This window comes from Bufo gargarizans, chromosome 5 (assembly GCF_014858855.1).
Source record: "Bufo gargarizans isolate SCDJY-AF-19 chromosome 5, ASM1485885v1, whole genome shotgun sequence".
In the NCBI taxonomy this organism is placed as follows: domain Eukaryota; kingdom Metazoa; phylum Chordata; class Amphibia; order Anura; family Bufonidae; genus Bufo; species Bufo gargarizans.
Genome location: NC_058084.1, coordinates 313313769 through 313332010, shown reverse-complemented (window position 1 = coordinate 313332010; position 18242 = coordinate 313313769). Strand labels below are relative to the sequence as shown.

At 41.7% G+C, this 18242-nt stretch overlaps 1 protein-coding gene across 2 annotated transcripts in view; it reads left to right on the top strand.

Moving 5' to 3' along the window:
- The window catches only part of DUSP22 (dual specificity phosphatase 22), a 65321-nt gene extending 63131 nt beyond the window's left edge, over nt 1–2190 (top strand). For both annotated transcript variants that reach the window (XM_044292817.1, XM_044292818.1), the window contains one exon: nt 231–2190. In XM_044292817.1, the coding sequence (XP_044148752.1) occupies nt 231–419 (189 nt within the window). In that variant the 3' untranslated portion in view covers nt 420–2190. The remainder of the gene's footprint in view (nt 1–230) is intronic.
- Nucleotides 2191–18242: the final 16052 nt, after the last annotated feature.

Genomic DNA, 18242 nt, shown 5'->3' with positions numbered 1-18242 from the left:
TGTGGACAACACCGTGTGCTGTCCGCATCCTTTGTGGCCCTATTGAAATGAATTGTGGAATTAATGCAGACCCAAATATACAATCGTGTGAATAGGCCCTAAGTGTAAAAATATAAAATTAATCATAATTTGTGTTCTTCTTTACTAAAAGACACAATTGGGACAGTGGTAATGCCTCGTTTAATAATTTTTTTTATTTTTTTATTTTTTTTATTTTTTTACTTCTTTAGCTAAAAACTTGGTTGAAGGAGACGTATGGTGAAAGCCCTTTTCTTGATGCAGAAGAAGCCAAACAACTTGTTGCCAAACATAAGCAACAAGAAGAAGAATCGAGTGCTGGAAGTTCAGGAAGACAATGGAGCAGTCACTTGACCTCTCTCTCATCAATGGCATACAGCAATTACACTACAGAGACATAACTTTCTATCACAACACTTATATCTACTTTCTAATGTACTTCAACAGTCACTACAAATATAAAAGCAAGCACCACATAGGTGCTTGCCATCCAAGCAAGAGCTTAGAGTTAAGAGGTCTTAAGATGTATGTTTCTGTCTGCAGTCTTGCAGAGATGAGCGGTGCATTACAAATTAAAGTGCAGACCTTGAATGAAGTTCTAGTTTGACACAGGAAAAGGTCTAATTCCACTATTGTGTTTTATTGACATCTTGCCACTTTATTATATGTACAGTAAATCTTAAACTCAAGTCTCCTTAAAGCTTTGTTATAGGTACCAACTGTGTCATCACTTTTACTGTGCTTCTGGTTTAAATGTATATTTTAACATTTTCTACCTCAAGATAACAATTATTTCAAAGAAAACAAACACCCCGACTATCCCTCACCAACAAAAGAAGTAACAGACTGTATTTCTCAGGTAGGGAATAACATAAGAAAGGGTTGAACCATTCAGTTCCAACACAAATATGTTGTGAATTCTATGCCGAAAGAGACGCAGGTAATGAAAAAAAAAACCATTGCCTGCATAAAATATAAAATTATTTTTTAGCTTAAAGCTAAGTATTTTCTCAGAATAAATGTGAATACAATCCTGGTATTTTGCTGGATGCAAAAAGGCTTGTTTCATACTGTAATATGCAAAGTCAATTTATTCCCACTTTTATATATACAGTGGTCCATTTGGTACACGGTTGCAATATGGCAAAAGGATGATGCAGATATAATGGTTGAAAACATTGATATATTGTGTCGCTCAAATTGATGAAGTATTCAGTTATACCTAAAATGAGTGATTAAAAAGACAGGAAGACTTTGCACTATGAATTAGGAAGACAAAGACACATTTGTAGACTTTACTATAGAACTCAATGTATTGAGATTGAAAGTGGCAAGTATCTGTACATCAGCACTCTTCTCCTGGAAGTGGACATCAAACAATGTCTTCTTGTATGCGGTTAAAAAAAAAATATATAGAAAAATAAATATATATATCGACATTTATCACGTCAATATAGTTTTAGTTTGGATGTGAGTCACTCCCACGGTTATGCATTTAAAGAACTCCATGTGGGCCATGGTCAGTATGGGACTTGCTTAAGCAATGTATTTTGTATACTGTGGTGCCATTAAAATGGACCAACATATTAATATTAACGTGTTCTGTTCCATACACTATTGTAATGTGGGCAAGACTTCCTTTCATGCAAAGTCATATAATCAAACTTGATGTCATTAAAAACTGCTTTTTAAATATCAGATTATTCATGAAAGGCCATCTAGAATGCATTTTTAAAGCTAAACATGGCAGAAGACTATTATACCTCTGCTGGGTTACTAACCTTAGATTGCCCAATTCTACACTGGTTTGCCTATATCTTACTCCCTGATGCATTGTAGTGTCAAGTGGTAACCTCACGGACCTCTTTTTTGGTGGGACTAGCGCTCTAGGATTCTTAAGGAACTGTCTCTTCTAATCTAAGTATAATGTTGAAGAACAAATGTTTGGAAATTAAAGCAAAAGGAACAACCTACAGAGATGCAACATGTAGGGGAGCATAGTGGATTATGAGGGTTACAAACTATGATTGAGAAGGTAAATCCTTGACTATTGTGGACATTTTGATAATTCCTGTTGGGTTACTGGACAAAACCACTGTATTTACTGTATGATTATATATAAATTTTCCAATCCCTGTGTGTAAATATAAACTGAAATTTTGTTGTACTGTTTTGGGGTGTTGATTATTTTTTTTTTTCAATCAGAAGCATATGGTGCAATGTATTTAAATGACTACAATTTTTTTTGGAGCACATTTGCTATGGAGTACTGTAAATGAACTGGCAAATATTGACAGCTCTCTACACATGCCACAAAGTTGGCAGGTATTATTGAGAACGGAGATTTCATGTAATTCAAGCTTAAAAGATTTTCTGAGACTCTGGATAGGTCATTAGTATATTATTGGTGGGGGTCCAACACCTGAAACCAACCCCTTCTACCACTCCGATCAGCTGTTTGAAAAGGCATCAGTGCTCCTGTGAGCGCTATGGCCTTCTCCCTGCACCAATCACAGCGTCCTACATAGTATAGCTGATGTTCTTGGTATCACAGCTCAGCCCCATTGACTTCTATGAGGCTGAGCTGTGCCTAGGACATGTGATCATGTCGTCACTTGGCCTAGGTGAAGTTGAGATTCGGCCACGGAGCGACTGCAAGCTCCGCTGCCTTCTTAAACAGCTGTTCGGCAGGGGTTCCCGATTCTCAGACCCCGATCTATTAGATACTGATAATAGGTCATTAGCATTTAAGCCTCGGAAAACCTTTTTGAAGGAATTTCCAATAATTTCCACCCCAGACTGGAATATCTGTGGAAAAATCCATACTCATCTGTTCATTCTGGCTCCCTAGTAAGGAGCTGGAACGGAAATGTGGGGAGAAGGTGATAATGCATTTCTCCATAGATATTTCAGCTTGGTGTGGACATTAAAAAGCTAAAAAAAAATAAAAATGTAACCCTATAATGACTGCCCACTGTCTTTTGACTGTTGGCTGTGCAGGGCTCCAGTCTGCAGCAACATCTTTTGGCATTGTTGCAGTAGACGATGCTTAACTGCAGTTGGGTCACTTCATTTCCCAGTGACCCAGTCGTAGACAGGAAGAGTCTTCTGCAGTCAGCCCTGAGGACCTATAAAGGACCCAGGGTAGTCCATTCTATAGTGTTGCCCTAACAGCAGCCTGTGTCAAACTGGCACATAGCATACTGTATTAGCACATAGGAGTATGCTTGCACCCCCCAAAAAAAAATAAAACACTTATTTAATGAAAAATGCATTTAATTATGCACACTTAAATAAAAATAAAATAACACATTATAGATATCCACACAACCATAATAATATCTGTGTTATTTAGTGTGAAACATGATGAAAAAAATATATAATGGCAAAAATTGCGTTTCTATATTTCTGCAGCAAAAAATGTATATGATTTACTCTGATCCAACATAAAAAATCCCACATGAAACTAGGCTTTAGACAGCTACATCCAATGAAAAATAAAAAAGTTATGTTCCAAATGAAAGGGAAAAAAACGTGTATCATACATCCACAGGTTATGCATTGATCTGTGGCTTCTCTGCAGAATTTACGTTACGTCTTAGCATAATTACTAGTTTACAACGCAATAATCCACCAACTGTACACAAGGCCATTTGTATACATTTAGATCAAAGTGCATAAGCCCATTCACCAAGTCAAGATGACCTCTTTCACCATGTGGCAACTAATGCCGCCAAAACACCGCACCCACAGACAGTGAGACCCAACAGCACCCCTGCTGTCAGACTGAGACCTCTTGGCACTGCACCCCAACAACCCACAAGCACAGTACCAAAACCATAGCAGCAACCACGCAGTACTGCACCTTGTGAACTGATGTCTAGAACACACCTGTGGTCTCAGACATAGGATATACCCCTTTTATGAGTTTTGAATAAAAATGGTTTATAACCTGTACAAAAGCTTTGGTTATTTAGACCTTTCATTGAGTGGTTTAATGGATGTTTGGACCTAAATCCTTTAGATTTCTATATTTTGCATCTCATTTTTATGTCGTTGAAGACAGGTATATAGAGCATTTGTTATTGTAGTGATGAGCTAAGTTTTCTATTTTTCCTCATGTAGCAATTTGATTCATGCAAGTTTTCTCTTTCCTAAAGAGACTGGTTCTCCTCTGTATAAATACAACCAACAGCCCATGTTTGTCATTCTTACTTCGTGAGAAAATAACTTCCACCAGTAGTTTTGGCCAACAGCCACTATGTTGAGTGCAATGCATAGCGTGTTCATTTGATAAGCTAAATTTACACTTGTTTTATGTAGCACAATTCAGAACCTAATAAGGATAGACATACCCTACATGCCATTCTGACAAACACATTTTTAGAGGAATGTGATGTCAATTGTAATAAGTGGTGCATGTCACCAATAATCTTGTTATGAGTTTGTAACCATGCTAGACCTCTTTTAAACTTCTATGAGCATGGACAGGTCATTCTGAAAGCCACTGAATCAACAGTCAGATATTTAGGAAATATAAGTGACTCTCATGCCTAAACTAACAAATGATTGTGAATTGAGAGTGTAGGTTTTTCTGTTGGAGCGATCTGGGAAATTGACATAATAGCCACAAGAGTGCCTTACTAGTAGTTATTATATCATTGTCATAACTAAGAACTAAAGATGTCTCTACTCTCCCATACACATTTATACCCAGTTCAGCCCAGCATGTTTGTTTTGTCAATAGTGAGAGAGGGGAAAACCATTGCTAGCCACCTCTGACAGTGGTTTATCTCCTGGGACAACTGAATTCTTTGTTCGCCCAATCGGGAGCTCCCCATACACACTAGGTTGTCGCCCAAATCCTGCCTTTCTCGGTTGGGTAGTTTGACAATACACTATGGTGTATGGGGACCTTAAAGTGAATCTGTCAGCACCAATTTCACCTTTTAAATGGTGAATAATGCCTGGTAGGGCTGCTTTCCAATATTGTGCCCAAATTAGCTCCCAGATCCGATCATGTAATCTTGAGAAAAATGTCCTTTAATCCATATACAAATTAGCTCTTTGCTGAGGATTGGTCAGTGCTGCTCACTGCACCATAGCTCAGCCCTAGAGATGAGGGAATCGAAAAAATTTGTCCGGAAATCGAATTTCCTCATGCTTCGTGGTAACAAATTATATTTTTCCTAAAATGGCTACTGCATGTTAAAAAGAGGAAGTAAGAAGCCTGGGTGTTATGCAAGTGGGTGTGGACCCACTGTGTCACTCACTGGCTATACCCTGGAGGGGCGTGACTAAGCAACTACCTGGTCTTCACTAGAGCCTCTGATGGTGAGGATAGACTTTGGCCATTAGGGTAGTTGCCAGGTGCCACTCCAGAGCAGTCCCCTAGTCAGTGACAGCTGACCAGGGTGTCAGAGATATCGGTGCAAGCACTGAGGGGACGGATGTGGACAGAAAGTCTGAAGTCAGGGCAGGCAGCGATCAAGGAATGTCCGTAAATGAAGTCCAAGGTCAGAGGCAGGCGGCAAGCAAGCAAAATCCATTAAATCCAAAAGCAGGGTCCTGTACACAGAAAAGCCAATACCCCAAAAACACCTTCACACTAGGAACTAGACAAGCTCGTGACCAAGATTGCTCAGGCGCCTTCCTGGCCCCAGGAAGCGCCTTCAAATACTTCCTGCAATTGAGCCATAGGCTGGGAAGATAGAGGGCGTGTATTTTCTACCTCACAAGGGAGGAGAGGAAAGCCCTAACAAATAGTACAGGACTCGAGCAGGAAGTAAGCTCTGGCATGGAGCACATATACAGCAGTTACGCTAGCTGCTGCCCGTGCTTGTCAGCAGGAAGGAAAGAGGGAGCCCGGCGCCCATGGGTAGGGGCATCGGCATGGACCGCTGAGCTAACAAGTAAACCCCCCACCACCCCTTTCAACCCCACTCCTCAGGCCTGGCCCTAGACAATAAATATTTCAAAAGAATAGGGGCATTGCTGTTCTCTCTTGGATTCCCTTGATTCCCACTTTCCTCTGGGCCAAACCCCTTCCAATCCACAAGAAACTGAGTTTTACCTCTACTCTTCTTCGTGCTCAGAATAGCTTTTACCTCATAGACGTTTTCATGACCGACCGCAACAGGAGCTGACAAAACCATTCAGGATGACTGGTTTCAGCAGGGAGGCGTGGAAGGAATTTGGTACCCGGAGAGAGGCCAGCAGCTTAAGCTTGTAAGAAACATAATTGGCTTGAGGATCTCAAATAGACCGATGAAGCATGGACCCAATTTGCAAGAGGGTATTTTGAGCCTGATTTATTTGGAGGCAAGCCACACTTTATCACTAGGACAGAACTTAGGAGAATATCTACGTCGTTTATCAGCAGCCTCCTTCAAGTGCACAGAAGCCTCTTTGAGAACTCCCCTGGTTTCCTCCCAGATTTTAGAGAAATATCTTGAAGTCGCATCCGCAGCAGGGAAACCAGAAGTAGAAGACACCGGGAGTGGGATGTTAGGTTGTTGACCATAAACAAAAAAAAAAAAGATTGTTGTACGAAAATTCAGCCCAGGGTAAAAGTTCAACCCAGTTATTGTGATGAATGTTAGTGAAGTGGCACAAAAACTTGGTAAGAATTTGGTTGACACGCTCCACTTGACCGTTGGACTTCTCTTCATACAGCTGATCGGTGGGGATGGCGGGAGTCAGACCCCCGCCAATCTGATATTGATGACCTATCCCGAGGATAGGTCATCAATATTAAAAGCCCGGAAAAACCCTTTATCCCTTAATAAATCAGACCATAGAGATAGTGCCCTCCTCAATGTGCATTTCGGCTGGATAGCCTTGGCCTCAGGGCTATCCAGACGAAATGTGTCAGGGCAGACACTGCAGCTATTTGATGAAGTTGTACCTTGCAAGCTTCCTGTTCTGTTCACCCCCTGCATACTGTCTTCACATAATACTGGTAATACTGAGAGGTCTCTGCTCCATTTTAGCCTTAGAACAGAAAATAGGGAGAATTGCCATATCTGCAAATAAGCAAACCACTCTATTAACAGTATTTTATGTGCTGAATGTATACAGGGGATGGTCAGAACAGGAAGTGTGTAAGGTGCAGCTTCAGCCAGTACCTGTACTGCAGCAAGTGACAGCCAAGTGAAATAATTAACAGCCTTCATATATTAAATGCCCAGAATAGATTTCATCTTTCTAAGGGTACTTTCACACTTGCGGCAGAGGATTCCGGCAATCTGGACGCAAAGTGATGGCATTTGTCAGACGGATCCGGATGCGGATCCGTCTGACAAATGCATTGAAATACCGGATCAGTCTTTCCGGTGTCATTCGGAAAAACGTATCCGGTAAAAAAAAATCTTTCATTGTTAAAGGTCCGGGGATCCATTTTGCCGACACACAAAATGCCGGATCTGGTACTATGACCCGGCATTCCGGCAAGTGTTCAGTATTTTTGGCCAAAGAGAAAACTAGGGACTGAACAGATGCATCCTGGACAGAATGCTCTCCATTCAGAATGCATTAAGATAAAAGTTTTTTTTTTTCTGGTATTGAGCTCCTGTGACTGAACCAGAAAACAAAATCGCTACTGTGAAAGTACCCTTAATTTGAGAATTTTTTTGGGTGGGGGGGATAGGTTAATCAATTCTTGCATTTTCTTAAGATATTGTTTTGAATCATGTATTTAAGGCCTAGGATTCGAAATCTAATAGAGAAGAAAAACCCTTTGTGACTGTTAATGTATTTATAGCCATCAACCAACATGGTTACATTCTTGTCCTTACATGACTGAACGTACTGGATTACATCCTTTTGACAGATATGCAAATGTAATTGCTAAGTGAGTACATCATGCTGTCCTTGTGACACAGCAAATTTCCCATTTAATTTACAGATCGTTATGAACGATCAGTTTATCATAGATTTTTTTAAGAGTTAAAGTACAAAAGCATTGAATTACTGAATGTAAGTGATGTGTAAAACCACATGTGCACAAATCGCATTAGCATCCATTAAAACAATGAAGACCAGATACTTATTTTTTTTCATATTGTGCAAAAACTGAGTAATAGGAGGAAGACCATAGGCTACTTTCACACTAGTGTTCGGATCTCCGCTTGTGAGTTCCATTTGAAGGCTCCCGCAAGCGGCCCCGAACGGATCAGTCCAGCCCTAATGTATTCTGAGTGGATGCGGATCCGCTCAGAATGCATCAGTATGGCTCCGCTTGGCTTCCGCTCCACTCAGTAGGCGGACACCCGAAGGCTGCTTGCAGCGTTCGGGTGTCAGCCTGGCCATGCGGAGGCAAACGGATCCATCCAGAGTTACAGTGGAAGTCAATGGGGGCGGATCCGTTTGAAGATGACACAATATAGTGCAATTTTCAAACGGATCCGCCCCGCATTAACTTTCAATGTAAAGTCTGGACTGATCCGTCTGAATACAAATTAAACTTAGACTTTTTTCTGAAATATAATGCAGACGGATCCGTTCTCAACGGATACCATCGTTTGCAGTATAGGAGCGGATCCGTCTGTACAGATACCAGACTGATCCGCACCGAACGCAAGTTTGAAAGTAGCCCAAAGAACATGTAGTAATCCATTGTTGGCCCAGAACAAACAGTGTAAGGTGTGTGTGTATATATATGTGTATGTGTGTATATATATATATATATATATATATATATTGTACACTATGAGTACAATTAAAGGGGTTATCCAAATTTTAAAAGATCCCCTCCTTGTATGGATTATACTTATCTGCTCCCCTGCACCCGCGTAACTCCGGATCCCTGCACGGCCGCCGCTGAATCCACCCGTTGCGAGGATCAAAACATCTGGCGACGGGGGAAGCAGCCAATAGCAGCCCACAATGGTGATGAGCCCTTGAGGCTGGTAAAGTTAAAAAAGTAAGTAATTGGCAATAGGCAAGGGCTGAGAGCGTGCCAGTGCATCCATAGACCTCCTCGGCTCTGTAGGACATGGCGTAACAGGGATTGATGATCCATGTAACCCTAGAAGGAATTATTTAGTCATACAGGCCAGAAAATTATTATGAAATAATGACAGAACAGGGCTATGAAAAGCAAATGATTTAAAGAGTCGTTATCCCAGAAGCCTAAAAATGTGGAGACTGTCTCAAGTGTGTGGAATGTACTTGGTGATGTAGCCATAAGCCATAAAAAATGGAGGATGTTCTAATTGATTATATACATTATTATAAATTTAGAGGTGATGCCAACATTGTAGATTTATAACAGTAGGCAAAGCCAGGTATGCCCATGCTTCTTAATCAGACTGGACAGTGAGCCCCTCCAAATAAAGTCCCTAGACCTCAAGGTCGAGAACACCAGCAGTGTCTGCAATAGCCCAGGGGCCTAGGCAGGTTGTCAATTTTAGGGCACTGATTCATCTAAAGCAAGACAACAGGGTTTGTATTTGTACAAGATTCTCTCCTTGGTATTAGCATTCATTGCAAATACACCAGATGATTTGGGGGTATTTCCACCTTTCCTCTTTGTACATTTGCAGTTCACAAGAGGTTTTTCTAGTTGGAAGAAATGAAATATGCATTGGGTTAATACATAGGCAAGGATGAACATGAAATGGTTGAAGATCGCATGAAGTTGGTAGTCCATCTAACGTCTATGTCCCCTAAATGATTTAATAGGACAATCAATAGATTATGATCTTTCTCTTGGGGGATTTTTAAATAGAGTATTAACATCAAGATTGTAATAGTAGCATATCTCATCACAAGTCATTTGACATGGCAGATATATTAAAAATATAGTACAAGGTATAATGAAATAGCAATTAGGATTGCACAATTATCAACCTACTATTGATTTATTTTAATGGTAATTAAAGACCCTGGGATTTTTCATTTTTGCTTTACACTCCCTGTCTTCCCAGATCCATGACTTTTTTTCAATTTTCCGTTCAAATATTCGTATGATATTGCTGGACAAACTGCACTTTCTAATGGCACTATTTAATGTCACATACGATGTAGCGGGAAGCTGGAAATAAAAATTCTAAATGGGATGGAATTGGGGAAAAGAAAAAAACGATTCCCCCATACTTTTATGGATTTCGTTTTTACGATGTTCCCCACGTGGTAAAACTGACCTGTTACCTTCATTGTCCGGGTAAGTAAAATGACAGCGATACTACATTTATATGTTTCTTCCTGGAAAAAAAAAACTTCATTCTTTCTTTGCATTACCATATTCTTAACTTTTTTACACTTACATCTATGGGGCTATGTGTTATTTTTTGCGATTGGGGGGTGTCTGTAGTTTTTATTAATACCAGAGTTTGTCTTTTTGATCACTTTTTATGGAGGTTTTCTTGGGAGGTGAAGTGACAAATGTGACAGACTGAACCGTCGGACTGAGCCTGAGGGCCAGCCTGACGGACTGAGCCTAAGGGGCCAGCCTCCTTCCTACAGACTATGGACCGAGAACTATGGAGACCCCCTAAGACCTTTTGGGGTTACAAGGAACTATGAACCCTGATTTATGTGTGTAATTTATATGCCACATATTTCCTATTACCTATTAAAAAGGCATGGTGTGGATTCAGCAACACAAAAAGGGTAAACTCTGCACTGAGACTCCCACTGATTGTGTTAGTGATGGGATTAAGATAGTTGATTATAATAGCAGCCGACTCCTAGATGAGTAGATCACCCTATGATACACTCAGGAGATAATCCCATCACATGTGTCTCCTCTCTTCCTATTCATTCATTATGGAGGGGGTGAAGATGTCTGTTTGCATGTTGTACATTGTTGATTGCGTCAGAGACAATGCCATTGTGTTTGTTAATTGTGTCACAGACAATGCTATTGTGTTTGTTGAATAGGGTTAGTTTTTGTGTTTTAGACTGTAAAGGATTGGCTGCTATGTCATGTCCTCAGTTCCCAACCAGGTCCACGGGGGTGGTACCCTTGTTGGAAAATGTGTTTATAAGTCAATGCTTGTGTGCTCCAATGAAGAGTTCCTGTTTTACCCTTCCTCATGTTGAGGCTGGTGTTTAGGTAACTGATCGACACTGGGGATTGCTATACGCTGAAGATTTGCTATACTCCCCTGGCTATAACTACTAGCTCTTCTAAGAGCTGTTTCTGCTCTCTGGATTTAGGAGAGGTTCGCCCACTGGAGCCTTGTCGTAGGTCCAGGATGGGTAGGAGACGGTGAGACCTCAACCAAACTTTGGTGGTTCGTGGGGTCTGCAGTGCTTACGGTGTCAAGTAGAGTGCTTGGAGTCCTCGGAAGCGCTAGGAGCATCCATCAACGGAGGTACCAGGTCGGGGTGCCAGGAGATCCGTTACAGTGGTAGCAGCAGTGGGATGGCGCCCTAGTGCGAGGAGAAGCGGCTTCGGAGACACCGTTCGTGGAACATATTGAGGGCAACGCTAGTATCCGTACAGCGCCTCTGGCTACAGCAGGATGGAATTGGCTAGTCTTCGGACAGCGTTACACTTTGATGAGGAGGATTACATGGACTGGAGGGATGCAGTCCAGAAAGGCGTCTGGTATGAGGCCCTAGAAGATGTACAGCTTCGGCAGGGCGAGAGTCTTCCCAGTGAGGAGCAGCGGTTGCAGATGCGAGTAGCCCTGTGAATGCCCCTTCTGGGAGAGCAGCCCCTGGATGAGTGGGTGACAGAACTCGAGAGCCTGGTATGGAAGGAGCTTTGGCTAGACGACACCTACCAGGCACTCTGCTGGTATGTGATTCGGCACTCCCCCTGGACGGCTGAGCACCACAGACCCGAGGGGGAGGATTATGATGGCCCTGGCCTGTTGTTTGAGTCCTTCGCCCGAACCGGAGTCTGGAGCTGCTGGAGAGTCCCGGTTCTGGGATATCTATGACTACAGGGAGGATATGCATGATTGGGCTACAGCAAGAGAGGTGAGACAAGACCTGGCAGCTCTAGTGACAACGGAGTGGGAGCTGGAGCAGGATTACCGATACTTCTGTTTGTTTATTTTTTATTATAAGGAAATTGGGGTGGTTAGAATTTTTCTATATTTTTTATTTATTTTGTACTGTTAAAAAGGTTGTTACTTTTTTACACTTACATTAAGTCCCCTCATAAGACTTGCGATCGTTAAATCTCTTGTCCCATAGACCGCAATAAATTACTTTTGTAACATATGGGAGTTAAATTAAGTTCTTGTGGGGCCCAGAGAGACCCAGGGGACCCTAAATGAATGGCTTCCTCAATATCAGTGCTGGAAAGCCATTCGGGCCCTGGAAAAGCAATTCTCCCGAGGAAAGCCCTCTCGGCCCCTGTGGTCGCAATTAGTTAAATGTCTATGATCAGCATTTTTGCCTATTACAGACATTAGCCCCAGGTGGTTATGCCACCCTAAGCAATGTGGAGCGGGCACCATCTTTAAAGACAGATATGGTGGAGGTCGGGAAGGGGTTACCCACCTGCAGTGGCTGGAATCAGATATACACTACAGATATGGAGAAAATAATTGGGACACGTCTCCTAATCATTCAATTCAGATGTTTAAAAGCAAGCCCCTAGCCATACACTTTGCCTTTACAAACATTTGTGAAATAATGTTCTTTAGAAAAAGCTCAGCAAAGCATGGTCCATAAGGCATGTTTGGGTGAGTTTAGTGTGGAAGAACTTGATTGGCCTGCACTGACCCCATCAAACTCTTTTGGGATAGACAGAGGCTGCAAGCCAGGCCCTCTTGTCAAACATCGGTGTTTGACCTCACATACACTACTCACAAAAAAATTTTAGATATTTGGCTTTCAGGTGAACTGAATGAAAAATGTAAAAAGTTCACGCTACAGTGATATAATATCATGAAAGTAGGGCATTTAAGTAAAAGCATGCAATGGTGATTTCCTCATCTCAAACAATTTATTGAAACAAAAGCCAGCAACAGTGGTGTGTATACCCCCACAAAAAATGTAAATGTCTCAAAAACTTTTCATGTGGCCTTGACCATCAATTGAAAGCTTGACAACAACGTCTCCTGCTGTTCACAAGTTGACTTATTGTCTGCTGAGGCATGGCATCCCTCTCTTCTTGAAGGGGCGGCCCTCAGGTCATTCAGGTTCTAGGGTACAGAGTTACGAGCCTCTACACGGTGACTCAGCTGTTCTTATAGGTTTTCAAAGGGGTGCATTTCACTCCATTTGAGGTACTCCAGTCTCCCTAATGATGTGACCTCGATAAGCTGGCGTCCATGAAGATGAAATTAGACCTGTGGTGTTCATGCAGAGGCACAATTACTGGATTATTGATGTTATTCAAGTAGTATGGGCTTGTCACTGTACCATTCACAAAGTGTAGGGCAGTTCTGTATTGACTAGACCCACCTGCCCACACTGTAACACCACCAGCACCAAAGCCTCGTCTGGTGACCACAATGGCAGATGCATAGCGCTCTCCTTGACATCTCCAACATCGTTGGCGGCCATCATTTCTGCCCAGTGTGAATTGACTATTATCAGTGAACAGCACTGGTCCCTCGTCCAAAGTGCTCCCTGGCCCATGCAAGACGATGATGCCTGTGGTCAGGTACCATTGCAGGTCGACTAGCACACAGACCACACTGATGGTAACGGTTTTGAATGGTCTCGCATGACACTTGGGTGCCTTAAATGTGCCTAAAGTTGTGTGGCATTCATCATCCGGTGCCACAGGTCATTGTGTGCCACAGATCATTGAAGTGATCATCTGTGTGGGATGTGGCCAAAGTACGTCCAACACCGTATCGATCTCTGGGAATTTAGAATAGAATGGTATGAAAGCTCCTGTAGATGTAATGTGTTGGTATACTTTTGTCCATATAGTGTACCACTCAATAGCAGCTGTGGCACCTGAGTGTGTAGACAGAGGGGGGGGGGGGGGATAATTCCCTCTGTTCCTCAATTGGTCCTGTATGATTCAATCGCCTTTCATGGCAGACCTAGGTCTAGTGAAGGATACCAGGCCTGTGTAAGTCAAAAAGGCAAAAATGGAAAATAAATAATGTTTCTCCGCTCTTGACTGGATGCCCCTCTGCCGCTGATAGACAGGCAGCCAACATGTGGCTGCAAAATGCTCTGTGCAGCTGCTGTTCTGTACCACCACATTCTTTACGGCTGTTGAATAAAGCCCTTTAAAAGGGTTGTCCTGCCCAAAGTTAAAATGTCTTTTTGCACATAACCGGTGGAGGGAATATTATTTCAAGAATACTTACCCTCCGCTGTGCTGATGTTTTCACGATTCTGCAGCACTTCCAGGGCTTCTGTTCCCTCGCCATCTTCATCTCTTCTATAGGAGAAGGTGCGTCATAGCTGACATCACCACCACGCTAGTGTGCATGCGCCAGGACCACCAGTCATCTTCTCAGTGTACAGGCTTCTGTGTGACCCTGTACTGAATCATGCACAGAGCAATGTAAGCACTGTGTACGAGTCACAGCATAGCGATCAGCCTCTGTTGTCGCTATGCTGTGCATGTTACTTGGGGGGCACTGTGGATGTTACTGTTATGGGGGCACTGTGGAGGTTCACTGTTATGGGGGCGCTGTGGAGGTTCACGGTTATGGGGGCACTGTGGGTGTCACTGTTATGTGAGCTCAGTATGAAACATGACAGGGGGGGGGGGGCGCTGTAGAGTTCACTATGATGGGGAGTGCTGTGGATGTCACTGTTATGCGAGTTCAGTTTGAAACGACTATGATCGCCCCACTCCATGTGTCGGCCAGATTTTCTAGGTTGACCGGGGCTTACCTGACCCGAACTGACTGGATCATAGTAATTTATGATACAGCCAGTCTTTTTCTGACAACGGGACCATTTTTGTGTACTCACCTCATCATGTGTACATACCCTATGATCAGATAAGAAACTGTCTGTATCATATATTACTGTGATACAGTCAGTACGAGTCAGGAGAGTGCTGGCAGCCTGGGAGATGCAACCTGCACACGGACTGTGTTTCCCCGGCTGGTCATGGTTGTATCAAACAGTGTATCACACATGATAGGCCAAGAGAAACACCTCAGCAGGCATTCGTTTCAATGGGTCCGCAAAAAAAACAGAAGCTACTCCGTGTGCATTCCATTTCCGTATGTCCGCATTTCCGTTCCGCAAAAAAATAGAACATGTCCTATTGTTGTCTACATTACAGACAAGGATAGTACTGTTCTATTAGGGGCCAGCTGTTCTGTTCCGCAAAATACGGAATGCACACGGACGTCATCCATATTTTTGCAGACCGCAAAATACATACGGTCGTGTGCATGAGGCCTTATTATTTTACAAACTTTGTTTACCCTTTAGGTGCTGCACAGGAATTAAAGCAAAATGGAGGTGAAATTAAAAAATTTAATTTTTTGTGCAGATTTTCCATTTGAATCAATTTTTCCTGTAACACGGCAAGACTTACCAGCAAAACAAACCTCAATATGTATTACCCTGATTCTGCAGTATATACGGAAACACCCCATATGTGGTCCTAAATCTCTTCATGGGCACACGACATTGCTGAGAAGGAAAGGAGCACAATGTTGTTTTTGAAGGGCAGATTGTGTTTGAATTGTTTTTGGGTGCTGTGTCAGATTTAAAGAGAACCTGAGGTACCTCTACAAAGGAAACCCACAAAAAGTCCCTATTTTGGAAACTACACCCCTCAAGGAATTGATCGAGGAGTGTAGAGAGTGCTTTGACCCAACAAGCGTTAAATTGAATTTAGAAACGCTTGGCTGTGAAAATGAAAACGTATATTTTATTTCCAATAAAATGTTGCTTTGGCCCCAAATTTTTCATTTTCACAGGGTGTAACAGGAGAAAAAGCACTTTTTTTATGGAAAATAAAATAGGCTGGCTCACAGTAATTTATTTGCTGTACATACAAAAGTTTATAAGTTCTAAAAATTTCTACACAAGGAATACTATACAATTCATATATTGTTAAAACCTTATATATAACATTTAATACATTAGATGATTCAGGTCCCTAAATGCGGAGCTCTCACATTATTAGTAAAAAATAAAAATAAAACTGCAAGTGTCTATAAAGTTAGTAGGATATTTCCTTTTGAACAGTTCTGCTTATATATTTCAAATATATACCTTTTTAGATATGCTATACAGAATCCCATCGTTATAAATGGCTCAGAGCCCGTATATTTAGCACAGCTACACCTGTGCTTCAGCACTCTGTGTGCTGACTATAACGTCTGTCCACATATAGTGAAATGGTAGACGCCGAGTTGGAAACACACTGGATTAGTGCCGTATTATCCTCTGTTGTTTGCAGTCCATGAGAGTGATATCTGACCGCCGCACCTACAGCAAAATTAATGCACTTCTTCAGATATATTGTGATCAAGGTGTAAGTGATAGTCTGTCCTCATATGCTGAAGTACTGAACACTAAGCTACAAACAGACTGGGTTAGTGCCAAATGTGATCCTTTTGTTATTACTCACAGCCGTTTTGTTAGTCTCAGTCGCTTACAGCCCGTGGTAGCGATATCCGACCGCAGCAGCTCCAGTGAAGTTCATGCAGTTCCTAGATGCACTCAGTGTTCCAATAGGATAAGCAGAATAAATCCAGATAAAAGTTCATAAATAGGTTGCTGTTCACAGTATCCACAATTTGCCGCCACCAGACGCGTTTTGTAACAGTGTTCCTTCCTCAGTGGTATAAATCCATTTCTTTTATACCACCGAGGAAGGAACACTGTTGCGAAATGCGTCTGTGGCAGCAAATTGTGATTGTGATCAACGGCCCAGGCTCCAGTACAGCTGGTGAGCATCCTCAAGTCTAGTGTTTCAGTACTTTTTTTAATGTAGTTTTTCCCGAATACAGCAACACACTATATGTGGTTGTAAACTGCTGTTTGTGGACACAGCAGCATTCAGAAGGGAAGGAGTGACATTGGGATTTTCTAATATGGAATTTGCAGAAATTGTTTTTAGGGGCTATAACATTTTAAAAAAAATGTTGACTGAGCTGTGTGGGGCTTGTTTGTTGCATGAAAAGCTGTAGGGTTTTTTTGGTACCATTTTGTGGTACAAATTGCCTTTTAATCTCTTTTTATACCATTTTTAGAAGGTGAGGTGGGCAAAAATTGCTATTCTGTCAGTGTTTATAATTGTTTATGGGGTTCCTAGTGCGGTGTGGGTTGATACGGGTATGGCGATAACAAATTTATATAGTTTTTTCATGTTTTACTACTTTTGCAGCAAAAAATGTATTTCTTTTTTAATAAAAAGTTATATTTTGCATCACCATATACCAACATCCACAGAATTTATATTTTTCCACCAATGTTGCTGTGTGAGGGCTTGTTTTTTTGCTGGACAGGCTGTAGTTTTTATTGGTATCATTTTGGGATACATCTGAATTTTTTCAGAAGTTAAGGTGATAAAAACAGAAATTTCATAATTGTTTTTGAATTTCTTTTCACAGCGCTCACCACGCAGGATTAATAGCATTATTATTTTATAGATCTGGTCGTTACAGATGCGGCGATACCAATTTTATGTGTACTTTATTTTACTTTTTTCATTTTCTTCTTGATTACAAATGAGCGGATATGGGAAAAGGCCATTTTTTGTTTACATTTTTATTTAAGTTTTTATTTATGTAATTACTTTTTTTTTTTTTTTAGATTGGTCAAGTTCCACTTGGTTCTTCAAGATCCTGTGGGGCTGATGCTGTACTGAGCACCACAATATTCACGTATTGCAATGTACAGTACTCTGTTTTACACTGCCTTTGTAAGGTCTATGGTTGTCATGGTAACCATTGGGAAGCTGCCATCACAGCAAACTGACCAATGGGGGAGAAAGGGAACTCCCTCCCTCTGTTGACCCCTTACATCAGAAGTCACTACCAACTGCTGCATGTAAGGGGTTTAACGGCAGTGATCAGTGCCCGCGCCGATCTCAGTCATTACAACAACGTGTCAGCTGTATGTTAAAGCTGGCCGGCTTCTCCTGCGTCTCTGCTCTCGGTGTCACAGCCTCAGTTAACAGTCTGGGTATAATTACATGCAATTTGCATGTACAGTTGCGTCCATATGCGTGAAAGGGTTAATGACCATTGTTAAAAAAAAAAAAAAAAAAAATGATTAGTTGTTTGACTTCAAACAAGATTGTCCTTTTCCAAACATATATTTAAATGGGTTCTTCTGGGTTTTTATATTGATGCCCCATCTTTAGATTTGTGGGG